At 28.4% G+C, this 27259-nt stretch overlaps 1 protein-coding gene across 1 annotated transcript; it reads left to right on the forward strand.

The window, feature by feature from the left end:
* Positions 1-7409: 7409 nt before the first annotated feature.
* LOC145831420 (uncharacterized) lies at positions 7410-26851 on the forward strand. The gene is made up of 27 exons (XM_082938678.1): positions 7410-7534; positions 7624-7775; positions 8046-8206; positions 9920-10049; positions 10629-10827; positions 11023-11243; positions 11501-11683; positions 12005-12094; positions 12861-13032; positions 13617-13720; positions 14818-14979; positions 16575-16728; positions 17399-17518; positions 18636-18811; positions 20028-20194; positions 20882-21069; positions 21487-21606; positions 21999-22079; positions 22378-22542; positions 22778-22886; positions 23118-23241; positions 23459-23578; positions 23801-23934; positions 24282-24410; positions 24616-24763; positions 25135-25321; positions 26690-26851. The coding sequence occupies exons 1-27, from the start codon at positions 7453-7455 to the stop codon at positions 26758-26760; spliced, it is 3849 nt and encodes a 1282-aa protein (XP_082794804.1). The 5' UTR covers positions 7410-7452; the 3' UTR covers positions 26761-26851.
* The last annotated feature ends 408 nt before the right edge of the window (positions 26852-27259 follow it).

Genomic DNA, 27259 nt, shown 5'->3' on the forward strand with positions numbered 1-27259 from the left:
ACATTGACTAATATACTTTAATAAATATGTACTAATATTGTTAATAAAATATGTACTTTCATAAGCCCTTAATAAGTTAAACTTGATATTTTTTTAATTTTACTTACAACCTAACTCTCTATAAAAACCTAACTTGAAAGACAATTTATGGATTACTTTTATACATTTGTTATATCATCAACACTTTTTCATATTTCTAAGAATATTTACTTCGAAAAAAGTTTTTGCGAGTTAAATAATTTACACTCATTAAAAAATTTAGTAATTAGTTAACATAATAAAATTCTTACCTGTTTGTATTCAATAAAGATAAAAAAATGATTTAACATAATTAATTCTCAAATTCTTTAATAAAATGTTTTATTAGTAATTAGATTTTTACATGGTTGCCACTAAAAAGCAAAAATGTCTGTGATGTATCAAACCAGCTTAAATTTATTAAAATTTGAAAAAATAATAAACAGTTGTTAATCAAGCTTAAATATCTAGTTAAAACATCATCATTATCAAAAAGTACACAAAGTGTAAGAAAACTAGATAAAATGCAATTAGTAAACTACACAACAGTCATAAAAACTATTCTGAGAATTGGAAGATTTGTTTAATGTGTTTGAAATAAAATCTTCACACACACCTGAGTTTTCAAGCTTTTAAAATAGCCTGTTTGTTTAGCAATCCAGTTAATATAAAGTTCACTACATAAAGAAATAAGAAAGATTACTAACACTAAATAAATTACATGCCAAAAATATATAAGTCAGCTGGAATGGACATTTGAGTTTCTTAAACAAGTTTAACAAAAGAATAAAAATTTATTGAGTCATTAGCAAAGTAGAATTTTTTTTTATTGAGCATGATAGCAATTCTTTATTCGCAATAAAAATATTGCATTTAAAAATATTAATTGTAAAATATAAGGCGAGCTTCAAGAATAAAAAAAACCGTTAGTTAGGAGTTATTGCGAGAAACAATAAAAAAATCATTAAAGTCATTTCCGACAAAGCACATTATTATCTTCAGTAACTACAGAATAATCAGAAAAATTTGTTAAGGCAAGTAATAAAGTAGCAAAACTTATTACCTAAAATGAGTTATCGTTTATAATTAAAAACTTTTATAAAGAATTGATGTTGGCGGTAATGATAAACTTTTGTTTATTTCTTCAATGACAACATGAAGTCGTGTTTAGGAAATGCATTAAGGTTATAAATTCGCATAAATCAAATTAGGACTTTAATCAATCTGTTAACATGAGAGCACTGATAGAAAAACTATTGCTCATCTGAGAATTTTTATTAGAGATGTTTTTACTAACTTTGACTTTTTAGTAGAATTTCTTGGTTTAGTTCCAACACGAAGCACAACAATCGGTGAAATTTTTCAAGTAAAGGTGCAACGTACCAATACGGAGTTTTTGGAAGTACAATTCCTTCTTTTATTTTTAGTATAAAGTTTAATTAAAATTTAAAAAAATGTCTTAAAACATTTATCAATATTAAAAATACTGTTCAGCTACTATAATATTTTTTTTAATAAAAAAACATTTATTTGGTAATTTTTTTTGAGTCAAATCGAAATTTCATTACTTTGAATGTAAGAATTATTTGGAATTCCAGGTTTTTTTCAAAAATTCTCAAATTCAAGTTTTTTTCTAGAGTTTTTAACCGTAAATTCACGAATTCAAAGCTTTTCCGGTATTCAACTACTTTGGCAACACTGATTGTTCATTCTTTAATGTACACAATAATATAAATAATATTTTAAATTATATCAGCTGCAAGACTTAAAATTTAACATATATTAAAACTCAAACTAACACTCTGGATTGAGCAAAACATACATCATAAGTTTAATTTACCTATCTTTCAAGCAAAAAAGCCAGCCTGAGTAAACAAAAGCATTTTCGTATACAAAAAGCAATTCTAGCCAAAAACTTAAAAAAATGGCTTAATTGGCCTAAGATTTGAAGTCTTCAAATAGTTATAGTCTGAGTGTGTGGCAATGTTTAGTTGTTTATTTGCTTGAATTTGAACTACTTTGATTAACAATGTACAAACTTTATAAATTTACCATCCCTATATCTAGTTTATATTAAATAGGTAGCTCGAAAAAACAGCAATTGTGTGTATTGATATGCAAGGCATAAAAATTAACAATGTTTGAAAAATGGAATGTATACCTAACAAAAACTATATTAACTTATGTCATATAAATTGTTTTAAGCGTGTCTGTACAAATTTAGATATGACAGGTATAAATAACAATGTTAGAAAAGTATGCATAAACTAAACTTAAACTAACTAAAGTATTAAATAAAAAGTGGTTTAAAATATGAGCATTTTTTTAAGTTGGTGTGCATAGAAAACTTATAAAAAAATAAAATGTGTCAAAACAAAAATCAAATGAACCTTATTTCTTATTACTATGTTACTTTAAATGTATTCACACTAAAATAAAACATTTACAAATAAAAAAGTTATAAAAGAAACTGAGGTATGAAAAATTTTGAAAAAGAATATCTAAGCTATAGAGAAATGACACTTTAGTTAATTACTGTGCATTACTTTTGTACAAAATGGAAAATATTAGCATTTAGTTTATTCAATAAATAGGTATTATATAACCAACTTATTAAATCAAAGCACTCTTGACACTCTTTTTTCAGATAATTATTTACTGTTGTAAAAAAGAAGTAATTATGAAACTGATAAACATATCCTGGTAGAACGCTTATCTGTCTTTTTCACATTTTTAAACTAAAGCAGTAATTACTTAAAATTATTTTAAAATGTTATAGAGAGACTTAAAATCAATCTAATCAGGTTAATTCGAGTTGCCGAAAAAATTTTACTAGAAATATAATTTTGCTCAGCGGGCCACATTTACATGCTCGCGGGCCACAAAATTTTCTTTCGCGGGCCGCATTACATTCAAAAAAATAACATGCTCGCGGGCCGCAGATTTACCCTTCGCGGGCCGCAATTGGCCCGCGGGCCGCAGTTTGCCGACCCCTGCTCTATAAAAACGATAGAACCAAGCAATTTCAATATTTTTTTAGATATTAGCAATTTAATTTTTTATAGATATTTTAATCTATTCTTCTGGTTTTTTACATAATTAATAAATTTTTAGGGTCGGAACTCGGATGTGATAAAAATATATTTAACTATATAACTCTCACAAAATTTTTGAAGTTCTCACGAATATTTTAAAATTTCTAACAAATATTCTGAAAATTTGTTTGCGTTTGGCTTATAATTTTATTTACAGTGTGAAAGATTTTTTTTTTTTAATTTTTACTACATAGCTTAAAATAACATTAGGCTAAAAATTTGCTTTAGAAAAATAGAATTTAATTAAACTTGATAAAAAATCCAAAATACTTAGTATTTTTGGGTTGGATGAAATTTTAAGGTCTTTAAATTCTTTTTTTTGTTTTTGAACTAAGAAATCTAATAAGCTAAAAAAAAATAAAACAAATCATGTAAAAGCTTGAAGTTATTTTAGCGACGTAAATGGTTGAAACTACAGTACTATAAACAACTCAAAAGTTTTGTTTTTGGGAGTTTTATAAATACTAGCTACAACAATGCTTTGCAATAACACTAAAGTGCATTGCAGTAAATTAACAAGAAAAAAATATATTTTAAGTATTTATAAGGTAATTAATTTTTGATTTTCAGTATTTTAGTTAGTTTCAAAATTCTAAATAATGTACAAAGGAGAAGGGATAGAGCCAGTTATTTTGTAAAAAACTGTTAATGCAACAAAACAGTTTTCCTTACTCTTTTAAAAACAGTACATGAAAAATTTAAAAAGGAGGAAACCTTTGTACCATGGTTTCTAAGGTGACAGTAGGGAAACCCCACTGTTCTATTGACCATAATTTTAAGCTGTTACTTCTGTTACTTTTACATAAAATAAACCATCATTTTCTTATTTGTATTTTTAGAGTATTTTTATAATTTCTTTATTCAATCTAAGTCCTGGACAAGACATAAAACTGTATCCAAGTGGTGTGCGACTACATAACTGAATAGTTTTTCTGTACACCAGGTCCTTGGACGAAACTTTTTGATCGTTTATTTTTTTTGTCATTCAATAAATTTAATCTAATTATAAAAAATGGCAACAGAATAATTTTTATGATAATGTAACACCAAATGAAAAAAAAAACAATAAAATTGAGCCTTACAAATCTGTTTTTGTATTATAATCAAAATAATTTTTTTAAGTTATAAAATTTACACATTTTTAAGACTACTTTACATCATCTTTTGTAAAGTTTCAGGTTTATTTTTGTATTTGTGTTGACCACTGGGTTTTGATCTTCAAAAATTTAAATCAAAAAATATTCAAAGCTGTTACTAGGACCCCTACCCCACCAGACCTCTGTTGATTTCGATAGAGATTATGGTAAAAAAGTTTGACCAATTAAGTTTAGCAAAACCAAAGTTTATTTAAATTCATTTTAATGGATAAATATGAAAACTTGTTATCTATCCAAAAAAACTAAAGCTATTTGTCTTAAAATCTTTAAGTAAATATGTATGATGTTTTTCCTAAAAAACCAAATTTCTTTCTCAAATGATTCTAAAAAATATATTTATATTTTAACTTTTTTTAAAAGTTTTTTTATTTGTTTGAAAAAAAAAACCTTATTTTTAAATAAATATTCTAGAGGCAAAACATAAAAAAAGCTGATATGAATAATATAATATAATTAGAAACATTTTGGCAATTAGCTATGTAATAAGATAAACAGGACACAAAAATCGATAAAACTAAAATATTTTAAGAAACTTTTATCTTTGTAATACAAAGCTATCATGAAATATTTTTTTAATGAAACAATGACAAAGTAATTAAAATAATAATAAAATACAAAAACGGTTAGCAACAATTATAAATTTTTAGTTTAACTACAAATAACTAACCATTAGTTTAACTACACATTAAAATGATCACAATAGCATGACTTATAAAGAAAAGAGTACTACAAAAATAAAGAAACTGTGTAATCTGAATATTTACTTAAATTATACATAAAACAGTTTTCTTAGTAAAATACAAGTAGATTCAAGATTAATTAAATTGAAGATATTACTACAATTTTTAGTTTTTTTGAACATGTTTAAACTATAAGCAGTTGCACTTGCTGAGTTATTAATGATTTGCAATAGACAAACGTTTTGAAGCATTTAAAACTTTAACCCCTACATTACCCTTTTTTTTGAATAGCAGAAATTTGGGATCTTTTATCCTTTTCTTAGTTGTATTGTTGTCAATCTGATACAACTTGCTTTACAAAAGCAGCTGAATTGGTAAATTACCATACTTTTTTAAAGTTTGTTACCAGATCCTTACCAACTGATTTTGTTAATGATTTTGAAACTAATACAATTCTTGAATATGCTGCATAATAAGTCTTTCTGATCAATTGTTTTTCTGTCTTCTTTAAAATTTCTGAACTTTTATCTATAAACGGTAGCTTTAAATTATTTTATCATTACTCAGGTCCTAATGTAACCTCTAGGCCCTCACCCTTACCCTTTTTCGGTAACCTAATTTTATATTTTATTAATTATTATTTATTATATTTTTTTTACTATCACTGTTACCTCTAACCCTTACCCTCAATGGGTAACTTTTTTTCTTATTAATTTATTTTTTTTAAACATTTTTTATATATATTTTATTAGTTATTTTTTTATTTTAATTTTTACTATCACTGTTACCCTTACCCTAGGTCAGCAACTTTTTTTTTTGTATTATGTATATTTTTTTCGAAATCTCCTGCAAAAATGACACTCTGTGCAAAATTGTCCCCTCGTGCAAATTTGTTTTTAAGCAAAAGTATATTCGATCAATTTTGTGCCATTGTACACTTTTGTCTTTGTGCAATTTAGTAACCTCGTACAATTTTGACCTGTTCCTCTTGTGGATACCCATTTTATTTGAAACTTGTAAACAAATCTTAAAATTTTTTCTTCTTCAATGTTTTAAGTAGTTTTATGTAAAAAAAATATGTAATTTGTGAGCATTAATAAGTGTTTTTGTATTTTTAAAGTACACTTTATACTAAATTATTTTTTAACCTTAAGAAATAATTAAAAGAAAATAAATTCAACTAAATATACTGTAAAAGTTAAAAATGACTGTATAGTGTAAATATTTTGTACTATGAAATTTACCTATAGTTTTAAGTCAATATTTTTTGTTTTTTTAAAGAAAAATGTTTAATTTTTAAAGATATGTTATTAATTACAACTGCATAGTTTGTATTTATTTTTATTTATTTTTAATTGGTTTTAACACTTTTTTAAGTACTGACTTTCCTAACTGTAAAAGTTTTACCAAACCTCTTAACAAAGTTTCATTTGAGTCTATTTGTTTATAAACTGAACTTCGTTAGTTTATAATGTCAATGTTTTTACTGGTTTTAGTTTTAAAGGTCCAATTAAGTTTGGAGACGGTAACAAAGATACTTTTGCATGAAGGGTAATTTTTTGACAGAGCGTATACTTTTTACAAGTGATTTTTTTTAATGAGAAAAGAAATAAAATAAAAAACCACACTAAAAAATAAACAATAAAAAATAAATAAGATTAAAAATTGTTACAGAATAAGTGTAAAGGTTAGGGGTAACAGTAATAGTTAAAAACAAATGTTTCAACCAGTACAAAAGTAACCTCTTGTTAAAAAATGTCCCTTTGTTCATTTTTAACACCATACCCTTTAAATTTATTTTTCTTAAGTTAAGTTTTTAAACTACTTAAGTTTAATTTAATAATAATTTAAGAGTATATACATTTTGAATTTCAAAATGTAAACATTTAAATAAATATTTCTTGATAATATTTTATTTAATTTTTAGTGTATATATGAGTTATACAAATTAATAATACAAAAAACAACTAATGTTCGTTTTGTTTACCATAGTTTTTATGCATTAAGCGTTTCATCAGAACAATAAAGTTATATATTATGTTAAACAGTTTGAGTTATATATAAATAATGTGTTATTAGTTCTTTGTTCTTTTTGTTTATAATGCTTTCTAAGTAATATAAATTCTTTGTTTTAAATACAAAAATGAGCCATTTAAAAGTTCAATGAAGACATAAGAACATTTTATATTTTTAAATTCTTTTTTTAGAACACCAAATATTATACAAAGGTGTTTAAACTTATAACTGAAATTGTCTTTTAGATTTATTTTTGAAGAAAAAAATACTATAAATTAATAATTATTTATTTTTCCTTTTAATTTTTGGAGGTGAAATTAAGTCTAATAAATTTAATTGATAAAAATTATTCAATTGAATTATTACTAATTAAAACTATCTTTAGTTTTCTAGACCACAGTAAACATTTTAGACATTAAAATTATCATAATATATTTAATTAGATTTTATTAAAAATATTTTATCAATGCTTTGATAAAGTTGAAAATGTTTTTCTGGAAAACTCAAAGCAAGTCCATTGAACCAAAGACATCTATAGCTTTTTCAGTCAATAACTTTCCATTTCAGCGTTAGTTTTCCAAATTGTTCATTTCAAACTTTTAAAATGAAAACACTAACCTCAGATTGGTCATAAAACAATCAATATTTTGTTTTCAGTGTCAACTTTCGATGTGAACTCAACTCTAAATGAATGGCTGAGGGAAAACGGTTTCTCGGGTGCAAAGAAGATGTGCGCGGAAGGGGGTTGCGGTTCGTGCGTTGTTGCAGTTTACCCGCCTCAATCTTCCGTCCCCGTTCCCACTAACTCTGTTTGTTTCACTTTAAATTTAAGCTTTAAGGCTTTGGTAAAAAGTTGTGCTGCTGAAACTGTTTGGTGCTTTTACTGTTTAGTGTTGACATTAAAATATTTTTTTGATATTGTAAGTTTATTGGTGCTTTGTTTTTTTCTGACTTTAAATTAAACTTTTTATTTTTATGAAAACTATTAATAAAGCTTGTTATAAAACTTGTATAAACACAAATAAAGTTATTAAGAAGCGTTTAAATCTTGTTTTCAAAACCAGTTGTAAAATCAACAGTGCTTGATGCCCCTGTATGCTGCTGACGGTTGCAACATTGTGACTTCTGATGGTATTGGCTCAATAAAGGGCGGTTTCAATGAAGTGCAAAAGAGAATAGCTGAGCATGGAGGGACCCAGTGCGGGTATTGCACACCTGGATTTGTCATGAGCATCTACAGGTTCGTGTTTTGATTGTTTTTGTCTTTGGTAAACAGTCCATAAAAAATATTATTACTCAAACTTTCAATATGTTTAAGAAATATACTTTAAACTCATTATAATTTATTATACGTTAGTTATTTAAATTAAAGTTAATCAAAAAAAAAATATTAGTTGGTTTTTCTTAAGATAGTTTGATAGTTAAGCATTAGACTTAAAACCTACAAAAACTGTGTTTTTTTATTATTATTTTAGATATAAACTGCTTTATTTGTTTGTGCAATTTAAGTTATAATTAAATTATAGTTATAATTTCTCTTATAATTAAGTTCAAACAACATAACATAAAATTATGTTACTGTTTATACTATTATTTTTGGCATTGCAAAGTTTTCTTTAAAAAAACTGTTTTGTATATAAAAAAATTAAACTGTAAGTTGTTTTTGTTGTTTTTGTTACTTTTTTTCTTAAACTTTTTCGGTCAGTGAAATATTTCACAGAGTTTCAACTTACCCAAACTAATTTAAACTAAAAAAAAAGTCTAATCATGCTAGTTTGAATTTAGTTGCAAACTAATACTAGGTAAAGTTTCAGTTTAACAAAGTTGTTACTTTAAATATAAAAAGAAATACTTTATATTTTGTTTATTTTGTATTAGTTAAGCTATTTAATTTTGTCAGTATATTTCTTTTATTTTTTTAAACTTAAAATTTTAATCATAACTCTTGAACCATCAAATCACAAGCTTTTGTCTCAGTCTACTGAGTGGTATGGTCAAAACTTTGTGATAGTTTGAGCTTGTCTCAAGGCACATGTCCGGGCTTTGCCTCTGACAGACTTTTGCCAATAATTTCTTTGATTGTTTATAAATGTTTTAATACTTTTTTTGTTAGTATACAATTATCATAAAACTTTTTGTTATAAAAATGAAGATATTAAGGTACTGAAAAATTAAAAAAATATATAATGCTACAAAATAACTACTATATAAAACTTGTTGAATATTATAATTGTGTATATGGTAAATTGTTAGAATTTTCACAAGATAACTTATGACCAACTTAATAGTTTTTAGTCCTTAAACTTCATGAAAGATGATGTTGTAAATATTACAAGTAATACTATTTTTCGATTTAAACAGCTCTTTTAAAGTTAGTTAGAGATACACATATATTATAAGGGTTGCCAAAAAATCTGGAATCTTGGAAAAACCTCGAACTTGAGAATTTTCGAAAAAAAAACCTGGAAAAACCTGGAATTTAAAACAACCTTTTAGTGTAAGTAGTAAAGTTTTGATTTGATACAAAAATATATTTTATAGATAGTGATTTTTTGTCATCATCAAAATTTATTTTATTAAAACACACCATTAAAGAAGCTTTAAGATATCTTTTCAGTGTCGTTATACTATTTAACACAGTTTTTTACCTTGAACTTAGTTTTAAACTAAAAATAGACCCGAAAATCTGTAGTTTTAACAACCTGAAAGAAATTTAGAAAATTTGTAGAAAATTTGCCGACAACATCTGGCAACCCTGATTTTTTTAAATTTAATGTTTATTCTTAGTTTACTGCTACAGTTACAAGTATTTTAAGTCAAGTTAAAAACGTTACATGAAAAGTAAACAGAACTTTTAGTAAACTTTACCATTTACTTAGGAGTTTTCCGACCTCTTAAATTACTTTCAAAATATTAAATTTTTTTATGCGATAACAAACTTGACGTCATACAGCAAAGTGAACTCGGGGAAGCAGTTCACCCAGCAAGACATGGAAGACAATTTGGACGGGCACATCTGCAGGTGCACCGGTTACAGGTCTTTGTTGGACGCCGCCAAAACCTTTGCTTCCGGCGACATTGAAGTCTGTTTCTACTTACATGAGTTTTTATTTAATTTTTACCTTTACCAGAAATGATCTGCAAAATAAGTTGTGCTTCTTGTTTCAAACTTTTGGGATAGTCACAACACTTTTATGCCTGATGAGACTTAATTTTTGCTGTAATCAAATTTTTCACTTAATTTCAGAGTAACACAGCTTATATAAAGCTTAAAATTCAAAAACGTAAAAAGAATGTTGTTTTACAATACTTTAAACTAGTTGTTTGTTGTTAGTTTGTTTTAAAGATGTTTAGGAGTTGAAAATTAAGTTAGCCAATATGTAAATGTAACGCATGTGCAGTCTGACTGAAAAATTAGTTAATTTTTCTACTTAAACTTTATAAAGTTATATGCCATTGTATTCAGGAATCAAGTTATAGCGTGTAAGACTAAAAGTAAATACACATTAAATGAAACCAATTTTTTAAAAAGGCAGACAAACAAATTTTAAGCATCTAATAATGTCTCGATAATTATTTACTTATAAAATTTAAATATGTTTTCAAAACTGATGTTTTTTGTAGGACTCATAGTTAAAATTAGTAAAATATCATTTTTTTAGGACCTCTGTGATCTTCCCTGTGTAAAACAAAAGAAAACAGGCGAGTTGTCAATAAAAGCAAACAAACAAAAGCGTAACAGCGGCACTGAAATGACAAAGTTGTACCAGCCGACCAGTTTGGACCAACTGAAAGCTCTGATGTCAGACCCGACAATATTCACCGACTCGTCTTGTTTCAGCTGCTCGAAAACTTCGAAAGGTCGAAAGTTTAACTTAATACAATTCTCGACAGTTGCTCAGAATTACTTTGTTTTATATATTATGTATTGAAAGTTTCGTGTACCAAAATATTGCAGTTATTAAAATTTATTTTTTTAAATAGATAAGTTAAGGTGATAGATAAAACACATCGATGGTTTAGCGACTTACAATTTTTTTTTTTTAATTTTCACAGGAATTTTCAAGACGACCGGCCAGCCGGAGCCACCGGTGACAATAGACCTGTCGAAGGTCGTCGAAATGAGAAATGACAAAGTGGAAGGCGGTGTGCTGAGCGTGGGCGCCTCCGTCACCATCAACCGACTCGCCGAGCTGCTGGTCGGTGCGAGCGGCGGCGACATTTTCGCAACCGCCCACCGTCACTTGAAGAAAGTCGCCGGAAACACGATAAGAAACGTTAGAAATTTAATAGAAACTTTGGTTTTAATTGATTTGAATTATTAATTGTTTATTTTATTTAATTTGAATTAATTGTTTTGATTGACCAAAACATTTCACCATCTGCAGCACCTATACCATTTAGCAAACAGTATATAAAGATCTTGTTCAATCAGCTGAAACACATAAGTTATATTATCGTTTTGAAATACAGCAGCACGCAGTATTTTTACTCGTGCAAACAATACTCACGCGTGAACAAAACTTCGTCGCAGGTGGCGTCGTGGGCGGGAAACGTGATGGTGAAGCACGAGCGCAAGTACTTTCCGTCGGACGTGTGCGTGGTGCTGGCCGGGCTGCGGGCCGCCTTCAACGTCTACGACGGCGACAGCGGCAAGTACGAGCGGTTGGAGCTGTTTGGGGAGGGAGGGCTCATGGAATGCGACATGAGGAAAAAAGTCGGTTGGCAGCTTTTATTGTGATTAAGTTGCAAATTAAATGTTCTATTTGTTACCAGGTTTCGGTTGGAAAAAACTCCAATGTTGTCAATTGTTAATGAAATAGTAAACTTTACTTATTAAGTATTAGTTTACTGTTGGTGTACTAATTTGTTAATATATGACAAAGTTGAAATTTTTTTCTCACTGAAACTTGGTAATAAATAGAATATCTGATTTGCAATTTTATTGTTTTTTTGCTTTACAGTGATTTGATCAATATATTTTAGTTACTACGAAGGATTATAAAGTTTTTTAAATGAACAACTCGAATGCAAACAGGTGGTGGTGTCGATGGAGATTGCAGTGCCGACGAGCGAGGTCGAAGCGACGACCGTTTTCAGAACTTTCAAAATAATGCCCAGGTCTCAGGTGTGTTGTTGTGATTATTATGCCTTTCGATATTATGTTTATTTATCATGACAAAATGTGTTACAAAAGTCCGAATTCCAGAAGAGAGTCTACTTAAGTTTATTGAAGCATAGATATTTTTTGCTCTGTTTTTAAACGGTTTCGACATGAATAACAGAGTAATATGTTATTATTTTTAGTGGCTTACAAGCTTTAATGTTTGTTTGAATAAAATTTTTACATTTTATATTTGTTTAAATTAATGAAAAAATGTTTATATAATTCTATAAACAATACTTCTGGTATTTTTATCTATTAAATTTTATTAGTTATTGTGTTTCATAGATTTGATTTTAATTATTCAAAACAAATCAGAGGATTATAGTGACGTTTCTTAATTATTATTATTAATTTTAATAAAAATCTTTAAAGTTTTTTTTTGTTCTTTGTTTAATTTTATTAAAAATAAAATTAAATTTTTTAAATAATCTAAAATTATCATCAAAATAGTATTTCTAAAAAGCAGTTTTACTCGTTTAACTAATCTAAAATATTTTATATATTCTTTGTTTTAATCAAAATATATTAGCTTATATAAAAAAAACAAGGCTTGGTTAATGTTTTCAAAACTTTAAGCATTGACTCTAAAACTTGCCAACAACCATCTGAAATTTTATGTTACCCACCAAAATAACGAGCAAGAGTTTGTTTCTATCAAATCTGATTTAAAATTTAGAGCACTTTTTCAAGTCTACAGTGTAGGAATTATATTTTTTAACATCAACAGAACTCGCATGCTTATGTGAACGCATCGTTCCGGGCGGGTGTCAACGCGGAAAAGAGCAAGTTTTCCGATCAAGTCTGCATTGTTTACGGCAACATCAGCGAAAAATTCAATCGCGCTTTCGCCACTGAAAAAGTTCTTGCCGGGAGCCCCATCGACCAGTCTACATTCAAAAGTAATCATTTTACTTATTGTAGTTGTGAGCGTCATATGTTAGTATACAAAAACTAATTTAAAAGTGTTTTTTAATCATTCTCTAACATTTAAGGCAACATCATGAGGTTCAGTATCTAAAGTCAATAATTAAATAATTAATATTTTTTTGTTTTTTACTTACAAATTGAAAACTACTTTTTTTTTATAATCCGTGTTTGTGTTAAACTAAATGAAATATACTTTATAAAAATTAAATACTTTTATTATACCATTAAATTAATTTAAAATGTTATTATGTTTTATTGTAAATGATAAAAGTTAATAAGATGTTTTGTTTATAAACAATAGATACAGCAATTGTTTTAAGTTTTTTTTTTAAGTCTGATTGTTTTTGAAACTAAGTTTACTGTATTAAGTGTTAGTATTTTTAATATCTTTTTAACCTTGTTACTAGCTTTTTTGATAATTAATTTTAGTTTTTTATTCTGCACACAAATTTCTTGCTTAGTAAAATATGTTAATTGACTAAATATTTAAAAGTTTCTAGTAGTATTGTTTCTATACATATGTTTTTTAGATATGACATTTTTATATTTACTTCAGCTGCTCTATCCACTTTAAGTGATGAACTTTGTCCAGTGCAAAGAAATGAAGTGGACGTTTCTGTTGAAAATAAAAAAGACATTGCTCTTTCCTTGTTTTATAAGGTTTAAATATGTATAGCTTAATACAACAAATATAGAAAATAATTTCAAATCAAGTTATGAGTTTTATAAAACGGTAAATCATTCCACTATATGTGATTAGTACAGTAGACTACCGCTTAAGTACGCAAGTTGAACCCGACCAAAAAGTGCGTACTTAGCACGGGTAGTGCGTACATTTTGACGACATAGTATAATATGAAATTTAGTTGTTTGTTTTCTTTCTTACAACTAGCCACCAAATAATTAAGCCAAACAAACAAGTCTTTTTATTTTAAATACCATTTAATACATAATTCTAATTTGTAAAATTTTTTTATAAATTTTAAAATGATTTAATTTTTCTATAAAAAGTTTTTACATAATTAATACATACATTTAATATAGAAAGTCAATGTCAGTCAATGATTTAAAAAAAATATTAAGCTACATTTTGTTTTTTTAGAGGAAAAGTACCAAACTACATTGTGTTTACCAAACATTTTCAAAACATCAATGTATGTACATTTAAATTAATTAATGACTTAACTATTTTGTATTTGTAGGTTTTTTTAATTTTGTCATCTATATTTATTTATTTTATAGCACTGCAGCTCAAATATCATTATTCTTTTTACTTTTCTGCAACCACTACATAAGTATTTAGTTTATTAACATTTAATAACAGGACTGTCACAATCTCAGGTTACTTTAGACTACTCAGGATTACTCACCCTAGTTTAAAAGTTGTGAAAGTCTCAGGCTAACTCAGCAGGTTGGCCATTCTACCTAGAAACATAAAATAATCTGGAAAAACTTGATGATTGAAAATTTAGGCAAAAAAACTGGAATTTCTTATAAGTTCTAGTATAACATCCTTTACTTTATCTTTCTGGATAAGTGCGTACTTAAGGCGTGATGCGTACCAAAAAAAGTGCGTACTTAAGCGGTAGAATACTGTACTTGTTTCAAAATAGTTCAGTAAGAATCGAAATTAAATCAATTAAAACAAACCACTTTTTTTAAAACAAACAGTTTATTTGATTATTCATAAACTGCAATTGTTTCAAACACGTGTTGTGTTTTTGTAACTCCAGTAATTAACCAAATTCACTTTTCAGTTCTTCCTGAGCTGCATGCCGGACGGCAGTGTGGACGCGAAACTGAAATCAGCCATGCGTGAAATCGAACGACCGCTTTCGACGGGCACGCAAACGTTCACCACCAACAAGGGTACTTACCCTGTTTCGCAACCGATTCCAAAAATTTCCTCCAACGTTCAAGTTTGTTTGAGGAGTTTTAGTTGGGTTGGTGTCAGAAAAGCACAGCTTTACTTTAGCACGGGGTGACATTTTAGCACGGAGTTACATTTTAGCACGGAGTGACATTTTTGCACGTGATAATTTTAAATCTTTCAAAATGTTCATTTAAATAATGTTTTATTATCTAAAATTAACTTAATAAACAAATGATTGTGAAAATAATTTCTAACACTTTTAAAAATATCGTCTTAAAATTTTCTAAAGTTTTTAAAATGAGCTTAAATGAAATAAGAAAGTTTTTAATTTTTATATATCTCACTTTTTATTTAAAACTTACGCTTAAAGTTTAGCATTATTAAAATTAGTTAAAGCATTATTTTTTTTTAATAACTCTAGAGCTTGTATTTATTGCTAGCTTTATTAAAAAAGTTTTATGTCGAAAACTTTAAATTTAAATCAAAATATTTTCATCTAAAATTAAATAGTAAAACAAGTTAATAAAGTTTTTAAATTTACTTCTGTTTCAGTTTTAACTAAAGCTTAAACTTTTAACTCATTTAAAGCTTGTTAACTTTTAGTTTGCATGTTGCATAGTTCGTTTTTATGTTTTTAAACAACACAGTACCTAATGTGATTTAAGCAGATAAAAAAAAATTGCAAAATAAATTCTGTGCTAAAGTGTCACCCGTGCTTTTCTGACCCCTTCCCGTTTTAGTTACTACAAAATTAAACTTATAAGATATTTATTTGACAGGTTGAACTGTATATGAAAAATAGACTAAAGTTAATAAGTTTTTCAGCTGTATATTGAAAAAAAATTGTCAAAATATTTAACTTTCACCTTTTAAAAGATGTCAAAAACTTATTTTTGAGACAATAAAACATTTTTTCTCAATAATCTTGATCTTTTAACCTTTTTAAAAGCTTTACACATAAAATTTCTATAAAATAAATTGTATGAACACTAAATTGTAGAATAAATAAAATTGTTGAGATTTAAAAAAAATAATTTTTAAGTGTATAAATTTTAAAAAACGTGCTAAGACCCGTTAAATTATATTATAATTATCTTTATCATTAGAAAAATAAATAACAAAAGTCATTAAATATGTTTTTTTTTACCTTGCTAAGTTTTTTGTGCAAAGTAAATGATTTATTTGATCATTAGTGTACACAGGCGCATACTGTGAAGACCACTTGTATTGATTCCTACTTATCAAAAATTACAAACGTTTTTGTTTTATTATTAAAACTAAAGCTGTAATTATTTAGTAAAAACTGAATATTCATGCTTTGAGAGGAATTTATTGGATGAATAACTTATACAGTTTTATGACAATTAATCTTTTTTGTAAGACTGAAAAATGTATTTATGTTAACATAAAAGCATTTTAACACTGTTTTTGTTTATTTTTTAAACTTTTATAATACATTTGTTTACAATCCGAATCGTCTATTTTGTTTTCGCTCAAAAGAATAAATTTTCAGTTATAGTTTATCATTTAAACAGGAAATAAAATAGTACACACCAGTGGCGTCTCGTTGTAATTATATTACGTGTCGCAAAAAAAAAAACTTACATACTATACACTAGCTCACAGCTCATGTAACAACAGGCGTCGGGGCAGGCGTACTATATATCGGATCAACCGGCCACCACCAACGAGCTCTTCTGCGCGTTCGTGCTCTCCGAGGTGGGAAACTGTGACATCGACGTCATCGACTCCACCTTCGCCTCCCTCCAACCCGGCTTCAACGCAATAATCACCGGTTCGTTTCGATGCTTTTTTGTAATCAAGCGTAACATGTTAGTTAAGTAGCATTTAAGAAAGTCTTTATGGCGCTGTGTGTATTTTTGATGTTGTTTATTAAAGTTTGAACAAACCCAAGTTTTGTTGGTTTATAAAGGTTTCAAGAGATAAATTTTTATTTTCCAAAAAACTCATTGATAAGAAAGTTGTATACGAGTATAGAAAAATTAAGATGTAAAAAGAGTGTTACCAGTTTCTTGAAATAATTAATTTTTAAGTATTTTGAAATTTTTATAACTAGTTCGTGTATTTAAATCAAATATTTGCTTGTACTATCAGTGTTAACATGAACATATTTTACGAGATAGGCGTTAATGAATTACTTGTAGTTAAAATAAAATCATTTTCAGTTAAAATAAACTCTTTAATTTTTTGTAAAGTTTTTATCGTTTAATGTTTGTTTATTTCATTAAATAAGTGTTAATGTTTAACAAGTAAATTCCTATAACAAAAATATTTATATTTTAAAACCAATCTAGTTTTAATTTTAAAACTTAAAATAAATTCGTTTACTATTTTTACACTTTGTACTACAACACCAATGGAATGCATTTTATTGACTTTTGTTTCCATCAAAATAATGGAAATGCATATAATCAAAATGAAATCAACTCATGCAAAATGAAAAGGTGCAAACTTTCCACCAAGCGTGAAGAATTCGAGGTTTGGCGAGTTCGATGCAAGTCAACTTCTGCTGGCAACCGATCACATCGATTACGCCGGACAACCTCTTGCTCTGGTGTTGGCCGGTTTGTTATCTAGTTCTATTAGAAATTTCTGTTTTTTATTAAAACTCTTTAATGTGTTAGTGGTTCGTTGCACTTTTTCAATCAAAGTTAGATAAAAAAGTGTACTTTTAATTAAAAGTATAAATTTTAATGTTTAAATAGTTCTTGGTAAAAAAACAAATAAGAAATCATTTTTAATATTATTAACTTAATTATTGTTTACAATGAAGAAAAACAATTCTAGATGTCACCTATTTTAAGAATAAAAATCTATACTTAGGTTGAAATTACTATCAAAAAATGTATAAATAGTAATGTTTTTCATCGTATAAACCCTTTTTTGTCACTTAATGCATACAATAATCTTATACTGAAAAATCCATTTATTTATTTATTTATTATTTATTTAGTTGAACAATCATTTATTGTTCAACTTAAAGTGTTTAAACACATTGATTTCAATTTAAAAAACCAAATGTTTAGCTTTATTAGCTTTTTTTAAGCTTAAAGAGCAATATTTATTTAAATATCAGGTTTTTAAGTGTTCCAAGTAAAAAAGCAATCATTTTTGATGCGTAGATATTTTGATTTAAATTTACAAATGTTATTTATGATAAGTTAAATACCTGTTGCATAAAATATTTGTTATATTTTTAAACAAAAATTTGAAAATAAAACGCAAAATCAGTATCTTCATGTCGGATTGGTTATTAATTCATGTTTAATACTAGCAGAGAAAATGCGCATTGCAGTTAATTTATACGTGATATCTATTCACACAAGTTTTGTTTATTTTATTTTTTGTAAGTACAATTGCTAAAAATCAGTATTTGTGTGTTTAATATCGCAGTAAAAGTAAACATCATGTGATACCACCCACGAGTTACTTTGTTTGAACAAGCATGCGTTTTGTTGCATAAAATACCAACACATTTTTTTTCCAGCACTTATTTAAGGTTAAGTATAAATTTGTCTCAGCACAAGTTCTTTGTATTTTTTATATAAAAATTTGTACAAGACGTTTTTGTTGCTGTATAATTATTTGCAACTTGAAAAAGTTACGTTTTTTTTTGTTCACATCACTTAGTTCGATCCGCTCAAAAAAATCGTGCAATAATCTGATTAAACAACTTTACAGAGAGTCAGAAGCAAGCGAGCTCGATAGCGGCGCAAGTGGCGGTCACCTACAAAAACTTGAAGACCAACATACTGACGACGAGGCAGGCCATCCAAGCGGGGAGTTACTTCGACCTGAACTTGGGTGACATCGTTGTCGGAACCCCTGATGAATCCCTGAAAAACTGCCAAAATCAAGTTGGTTGAAACAAATACTGTTTTTAAGGTTAATAATTATTGATTTATCACTATAGTAGTTTCTAGGCCACGTAAATTTTTTAGTGTGATTTTTTTTGGTAGTTTAGCATTTAATAACTTTGTTGTATGTGTACATGTTTACATTTTTTGACGTAATCTCAAATATGTTGTGCAGCAATTTTTAAAAGGAAGAGTATTCTACCCTTAAATTTATCTCTTACTTTGATTTGTAATAAAAAATTTTGAAATATGATAAGTAATCATTAAATAGCTTTTTTTTAGTTTTAATAATAAATAAAAGCTCGAAATTTGTTTTCTCAATGAAAATTAATTTCTATCAGTTTAACGAACATTTTTTTTTCTTAGCATAAACTATATTTGGTTTATGTAGCACAAATGTTTAACACAACAACTTCAACAGTTCCTAGAGAAACAGTTTGCATGTAAAATACACAGGTATCAGGCAGTATAGACCTGGGAAGATTTTTAAAATTCTATTTTAATAAATATTTTTTCAAAAAAAAAGTGTTTATAGGTACTAGGGTTACATGACAATTCAAATTCGGGCAACTCAAATCCGACAATTCAAATTCTTAAAAAAATGTTTAAATGACTATATCTTAATAAGTAATATAAATTTGAGAAAAATAAAAATTACATATGTAGATCTCATTAATATCTACAAACCATTTTTTTCTTTTTTTCAAAATCTAAAATACTTTTCAAGATATTTTAAAATTCCTAAAAATAACTATGTTTTTTACTTTAATTAAGCCATATCTCTAAAAATATTTAGTGTTTTGCAAAAATAGAAAAATGGCTTGTAGATATTAATATGACTTACATATGTATTTTTTTTTATTTGACAAATGTGCATTACTTTTTTATTTGTGGCTGTTTAAATTTCTTTTTAAGAATTTGAATTGTCGGAATTTGAATTGTCCGAATTTGAATAGTCGTGCACCCAGGTACTAGTTAGACCTACATACGTATTTTTCATTTTTTGAAATGCATATATAGTTTTTTAAGTTTCAGCCCTTAAATTTATTTTTAAGAATTTGAACTGTCACGTAACGGTTGGCAGGTAAGCAACTGAATGTATCTTACTGAGCACTGTAGGAGTGAAACATCGTGTTGTTTTAATAACCTGTGAAACAAAAATTGAAACAGCTGTCCGAGAATAACAACTTGTACTCAAACAGTTCAATTCACGCAGGTGTCGGGCAGCATAGACCTGGGCGGCCAGTACCACTTCTACATGGAGACGCAGGTGACGAGGGTGGAGGGGACGGAGGAGGGCGGGTTCGTTGTGGAGAGCGCGTCCCAGGTGCACATGTGGCTCCAGCAGTGCCTCTCCTACGTCTACGGAGTTCCCGCCAACAAGTTTGTGAATGCTCTCCAATGGCAAAAGTTGTCAATAAGATAGATGTTTTGGTTTCAATTTTGTGGGCGGAACTCTTGTTAATATATTTGCGGTTTTAAAAAAAAGTTGCATTTTGATGCTTATTAGTAAAATTTTGAATAAAGTTTAGAAATTTTTTTTAATGGTGTGCAAAGTTTATTATATATAATGCTTTGTGACTGAATAAAGATATCGTATTAGGGTTGCCACACACTCAGGATAGCTCGGAATGTTTTAAAATTTTTGAAAATCTCAGTATAACTCAGAATTTTTTAATTTAATTTATTAAACTAAGGGTGACTGAAGATAGTTTATTTTTTGTTTAGTAAAAAGTTAGAATAATTTTAAAATTTCTAAAATCTTATGCAAGTTTTTTCTAGATTTCGAATTATATTTAGTTTTAGCATTATTTTGTTTTATAAACAATTATTTTGAAATGTTAGTTTTTTATTGATTTCGAAAAATTAAAAAGTTTTTTAAGAATCTGTAAAATTTCAGGATGACGCAGGGCAGTTTTTTGTCTCTCAGGAAAGTTTTTTTGACTCAAAGAATAACAACCCTGTTTTTGTTTCAATCTGGAAGTATGAAATACAAAACTCCTAATATTTTAATTTAATAATATCAATTAAATGCATCAAAGTTATAAATATTTTCAATCAATCCTACAGAATTGAGGTTAAAACGAAGAGGATAGGCGGGGCGTACGGGGGCAAGGCAACAAACTCCCTGGTGATAGCCCTAGCAACCGCGTTGGGTACTTACGTCACTGGCAGACCCTGCAGGTTCCACGCAGATCTGAAAACTTGCATGGCAACGCTCGGAAGCAGACTGCCCTATTCACTTGATTATAAACTAGGTGAAAAGTTTATTATTGCATCTGATTTAAGTTAATTAATCTTCAGTACTTTTTAGTTTGAACACCAACACATAAGCAGGAACATATTTGTACTGCCATTTAAAAGTGTTTCCAATATTTTACACTTTTTTATATTAGTTGATGTCTTTTTTTCTCAAGTTTAAAAATCGGTGGCAGTTACCTATTTTTACTAAAGCATGTCACTTGGTTTTTCATATAAAACATATAAAAAAAATCCATTAATAAAAATACTTTTTACAGGATTCGACAACTTTTGTGAAAATTTGCTTTTGAAGTACATTCAAGCGAACTTGCTTCGCTAGTTCTTAATTAACAAATTTATATTAGTTATAATTATAACTAATATTAGTTATAATTATTAATAATTACCTTAAATTACTCGAAAATGTTCTGCAGGGTTCGACGACTCGGGCGTGTTGGAGGTGTTTGATTGGTCGCTTTACACGAACAGCGGGTGCTCGCAATTCGACAACGAACTCGACGACGCCTCCGCCATCTCGATATTCGCCGACAGCGGTTAGTTGCACAAAAATTACTCAAATTATAAAAAGGGGAATGTTATCTATATAACGTTTTATATGAGTAAAGTTTTGTTGAATCAACTGAAGATGTCGATTGAATTTTTTAAACGATAGAAACGTTGGTTTGGTAATAAAGTTGAAAAACTTGAAGCGACAGTGGTGAGTAGTACATTGATTAAGTTTGATATAGAGAGTCAACCATATTTCGCTTAAAAAAACAATATTTTCGGAAAAAATTCAATTTTTTTAAACATATGTTATGTTAGTACATTATGTTGTTAAATTGTTCAATTACTAGAAGAAAACATAAAACTATTTAACTAAAGTTACCAGGTAGAATATTTGATCTAACTCAAAAATATTTTTTTTAAAGCAATCTGTTTTCAGCGTACCACTGTCCGAACTGGAGAATAAGGAGAAAAGTTTGCAAGACCAACTTGCCCAGCGGAACTTGGTGCAGGGCCCCTGGTCAGTATACTGATTGTTGAAACTGGCTTTTGTTAAAAATGTTTTGCACTCAATTGTATTCAGTTAAATGTAGAAAGCTTTGAATGACACAATTTACTTAACTAACTATGTTAATGTTTATAGGTTTTAATGTTTATTTATTTTTACAAAGCTAAAACGAGTATATTTAAGAATAAAAACTAGCATTACTCCTTAAAAAAATCATAAGTTTAAAAATGTTGGTTTTGGTAATTTTTTACAACACGATAAAACTTTGGGAATAACAACAGAAAATTTTATATATATATATTATAAACAGGATCGATGCAATTAACTGCGTTCACCGATACAATGCTGGAGATAGTTGCCGACCATTTGAGCATGAATGTGACAGATGTCAAGTTCAACAACTTGTACCTGAAAAACCAAACTGCAATGGACGGTCAGGTGCTGAAAGACTGCCACATAAGAGACATGTTCACTTGTGAGTATCAGTATACACTTTGTGTAATTTGATTGAATATTGAAAATTAATATTTAAAATATTTCACTTATTTTAAGGTTTGAGTTTATTTATTTGTTTCAGTTGGTTTTAGCATTTGTCATTACACACCTCACGAAACGTAATTGCATGAAAAATATTTGGGTACGAAATGTAAACACTCGCGACCAACTAAACTTAAAGCATCTTGACCAACACTCATGATTTTTCATTGCAGCTCTGATGAACAAATCGAACTACGAGCAGCGGCAGAAGGAAGCGGAGGAGTTCAACTCGAGCAACACTTACAAGAAGAGGGCGCTGGCCATCACCCCCATCAAGTTCACGTGGGTTGTTTGAATTGCATTTAAATTATTTATTTAAAAAATATTAACAGTTTATGTCTATACTTTTAGTTTTATGTAAGCAAACCGTGAACTTTACTTTACTAATCAGTTTCTTTGCATTGTGTTTGACTTGAGTTAAACATTTAAAAGATGATTTATGTAAATTATAATGAAGTGTACGCTTCTTCGTTCTTTCCAGCACTAAGTTGATTGTTTTTTTACTTGTGCCAGGTTGGGGTACGCGAAAATGCTGAAGTACAACGTCCTGTTGACCATAAGTTGCTTGGACGGGTCCATATGCGTGTCTCAGGGCGGCATTGAAGTCGGTCAGGGCTTGGACACTAAAGTTGCACAGGTTTGATAAAAAGACAAAACCTTTATATAAAGATGTAGTTTTGTCCTTAAACATTTTTTAAAAGTTATTAGGTTAAGAAATAAAACTATTACTGTGTTTATTTATTTATTTATTAAAACTTTTGTGTTTTTTGTATTTTTTCTTACTCACTTCACCTGAAATTAACCAATGTGTTCAAAAACGCACATTTTGCATCAACACTTAGTATTTACTGAAGGTGGTGGCGTACGGACTGGGATGCGACCTGAGCGACGTTTCGGTGAAGAGGACGAGCACTCTGAGCTCGAGCAACTCGCAGGTGACCGGCGGAAGCTCCACGAGCGAACTCGTTTGCAGGGTGAGTTGCTGTATTTCGGTAGACAGCCTATAGTGCGGGGTTTTTGGATCTTGTTGTGAGAAAATAGTTTTTGAAGAGAAATGCTTACCATCGAAATTCATGTGTTAATAAAAGTGTAAATTTGTTTAAATCGTTGTGTAAATACCTAACTTTTTATTGCAGTTCACTAGTTTTAAAATACACATTTTGTTTAATGTTTTAATGCAAACAAGCGTTGAACAGTCGGCGGCCAAATGTTGCGAGATCATGGTGGAAAGGATGAAAGGGACGAAGTCCAAGCTTCCGGTCGGCACGAGTTGGAAGGACCTGGTCGCTGCTTGTTACAACGACGGCGTTGATCTCATCGTTTCTTGCAAGTAATTTGTTTGTAAGACTTTAGTTCTTATCAGCAATGTGAAGTTGGTTAATCATCAATTGAAATATTTGAAATTATTTTTTATCTACACGATTGTTTTACTTTCCTTCAACTTAGTCTACTTTATCTTTTTATTTTTCAATCTTTTAAAGCTCGAAAAGTACATTTCTACTACAAATATTAAATGTTAAGCGTTTTAATATACTTTTGAAAACCATCGTTGCACGTTTATCAAAATGTTACTTTCAAACAAAAACTCCTTAAACTCATAAAAACCCTCAAACCGACAAAAGTTTACCTTAAGTCTTTTTCAGTAGTAAAAGTTGAGCTATTCTGAACACCGAACAGCCACCCGCCGGATTTCGACGGCGACGCGTACAACGTGTGGGGCGTGACGTCATCGGAAGTGGAGCTGGACGTGCTGACGGGGGAGCACCTGATCAGGAGGGTGGACCTGATTGAGGACGCCGGCATCAGGTTTGCAAAATACTCCTTATAAAAAATATAAGTAAAGGTAAGTACTTGACTATACTCGATCACGTTGAAGATCAGGCTGACTTGTTTTAATTGTTTATAAAGTATCCCAACTTAGAGGCATGTTAAGTAAAAGTATTAGATTTAGAATAAAATGTTGAACAAACTAAAAGAAAGCCTGAAACTGTTTATTACTTTTTTTTTACAGTCTGAACCCCACAATCGACTTGGGCCAGATCGAAGGAGCGTTCGTCATGGCGTTGGGTTTCTGGTTGAGCGAGCACATGGTTTATGACGTCACAACCGGAAAGCTTCTGACCGACGGAACGTGGGAGTACAAGCCGCCGACTACCAAGGTTTATCAGTGGTTATAATTTTGTTAGAGTAAGAAAAAAGTTGGTTATATATTACTGTCAGTTTTTTTAACTTTAGAACTAAAATAAATATGTTTTTGACGAGCTTGATTAAAAATACCAAAAGTTAAATAAAAGATCAGCAATAAAATTTTAAGATAAAATAAATTTTCTATTATGAAATTTATCAGAAAATATTATCCTTAAACCATTGAACCTTTAATTTAATATTACATTTTTACAAAAAAAAATATTTTTTTTGTTAAGTTTTAAAAACAGAACGAAAGAAAAAATGTGGTAAAAAAATTCGTTTTCCATTCACTCTTATCATTTTCAGCGGAACAACGCTCAATTTTTAATTTAAATTTAAACAGGACATCCCGGTGGAGTGGAACATCGAGTTGTACAGGAACGAGTCGAACCCGGTCGGGGTGTACAACAGCAAGGCCACGGGGGAACCCCCTCTGTGCATGGGGGTGAGCTGCTACCACGCGTTGAGGAGGGCGGTGGACGCTTCGTTGGAGGAGAGGAAGAAGAAGGGAGGAGGGTGGACCAACCTGCGTGAGTTTTTGTTTGAAATAATTATTTTATATGGAAACAAAACAGGTGTTTTGAGATAACTCTGTATGTAATAGTTGAATATTTGCACGACAGTTCAAGTTTCGTCAATCCAAACCCCGAAAATTCGAATTATAATAATTCAGTTTTTCAGAATTATAGTGAACTATCTCTTTTAATAAACAAACATTGTCAAGTATTTAGTCTTGACAATTAGACGTACGTAAATTTTTGTATACTTTAAAAAAATATTTTTGATATATAGCTTAAAAATATTTAAAAGTTCAAAAATGTTGTTAGTTTTGATAATTATAAGTTCACATTTTGTATGTATAATTTTTTGAAATATACTTTACTATCATACTCTTACGCAATTTTTATTTTTTGTTTATTTATTTTTTGAAGTAAGGCCCCTTATAATATTTTATGAAAATTTGAATTCTTGGATTTAAATTTTTGGAGTTTGAGTTGTCTCGGAATCGAAAGTTTTTAGAATAACATGTTTGAAAAAGGCGAAAAATATTGATTAATATAGTTTTGAAAAGTACTGTTTTATGTTTTATGGGATAATGTTTAATATTGAAATTCTTTTATTGTTGTTCAGTTGTAAGATTTTTTTGCTATTAAGGTTATTTATCATTTAAAAATTTAGATTTAAATACAAAAAGAAATTTAATCATAAAATTATAAAATATAACTTTAGGTTTATTTTTTAGTAATCCTTTATTCATACTATAAGTTGTTTATAATCTGGCATGACACTCTAATAAGTAAGTAATGTTTTAAACTTAATACAAGTTTCACTTAAATGGTTACATGAAAATTAAAATTCTGACATCTCAAATTCCGACCATTCAAATTCTTAAAAATAATATAAGAGGCAATATCTCAAAAATATGTACGTACTTGAAAAATGCTCGTGTTGGTGTAAATAATAAGACTATGATGATAAAATAACATCTTAATTTTTTTAATAAAAACTGAAAATTAGTAGTTACTAAAAATTACTACACTTTATTAAAATTTAAAACTTATTTTAGCCATATTTCAACAAATAGTTTGACTATTTTCATAAGAAATTCTCATGAAGTTCTAGTTATAAGGTTTTGGTATTATAAATACTTTTGTTTTAAAATACCCATTAAAAGATATGGTTGGAAATAACCAAGAATTGTTAAAGTTTTGATTGTCAGAATTTGAATAAGCGTGTACCCCACTTTAACTTTTAGAATAAGTTTTGTCTGAAAACTACAAAAAGAATTAGCTAACAATTAACAAGACCCCTATTTTCATCATGCTTACCTTTTTTGATTGTTTTAATTTAATTCAATTTTTAGTTTTCAACATATCACAACAATTTTTTTTTTCCAGAACAACCTCTGACGCCAGATAGTTTGAAGAACTCGTTGAAAATTGATCCGATTCAAGATTTTGTCGTTTGAACTTTTGTACCCATTATAAGCTTTCAATGTTAATCATTGAAAGTTTTCAACTTTAGACAAAGCTCTTAAACTTATACAATCATTTTTAACACTAGCAATCTGTTTTTTTTTAATTGCAATTAGAGCTTATAAGTTTTATTCATTATAACTATAATCTTTTTTTATCATTGTCATCTTTATTTTCTTATATGTTTATTCAATATCTTATCAACTACTTGTTTTTTAAAACCATTAAATAAAGCGAACTTTAAAAGTTAATATAGTTCATTTTTTATAACTTATGTTTAATATTTTTCAATATTTAAAAATGTACTTGATACAAAAAACTCTTTTTTTTCATAAACCTTACTATTACAGAAGTCTGTGAAAAAAGTTTGTTTAGTCTTTGTATTCTAGTTTACTTTTAAACAAAATGTTGACAAGTGGAATTTATTGGTATAATTATAATTCATAACATTTTTAGAATAAAAAAAAAAAACTTCACTTAACAAGGTAATCA

This window comes from Thalia democratica, chromosome 3 (genome assembly GCF_965202585.1).
Source record: "Thalia democratica chromosome 3, ktThaDemo2.hap1.1, whole genome shotgun sequence".
In the NCBI taxonomy this organism is placed as follows: Eukaryota; Metazoa; Chordata; class Thaliacea; order Salpida; family Salpidae; genus Thalia; species Thalia democratica.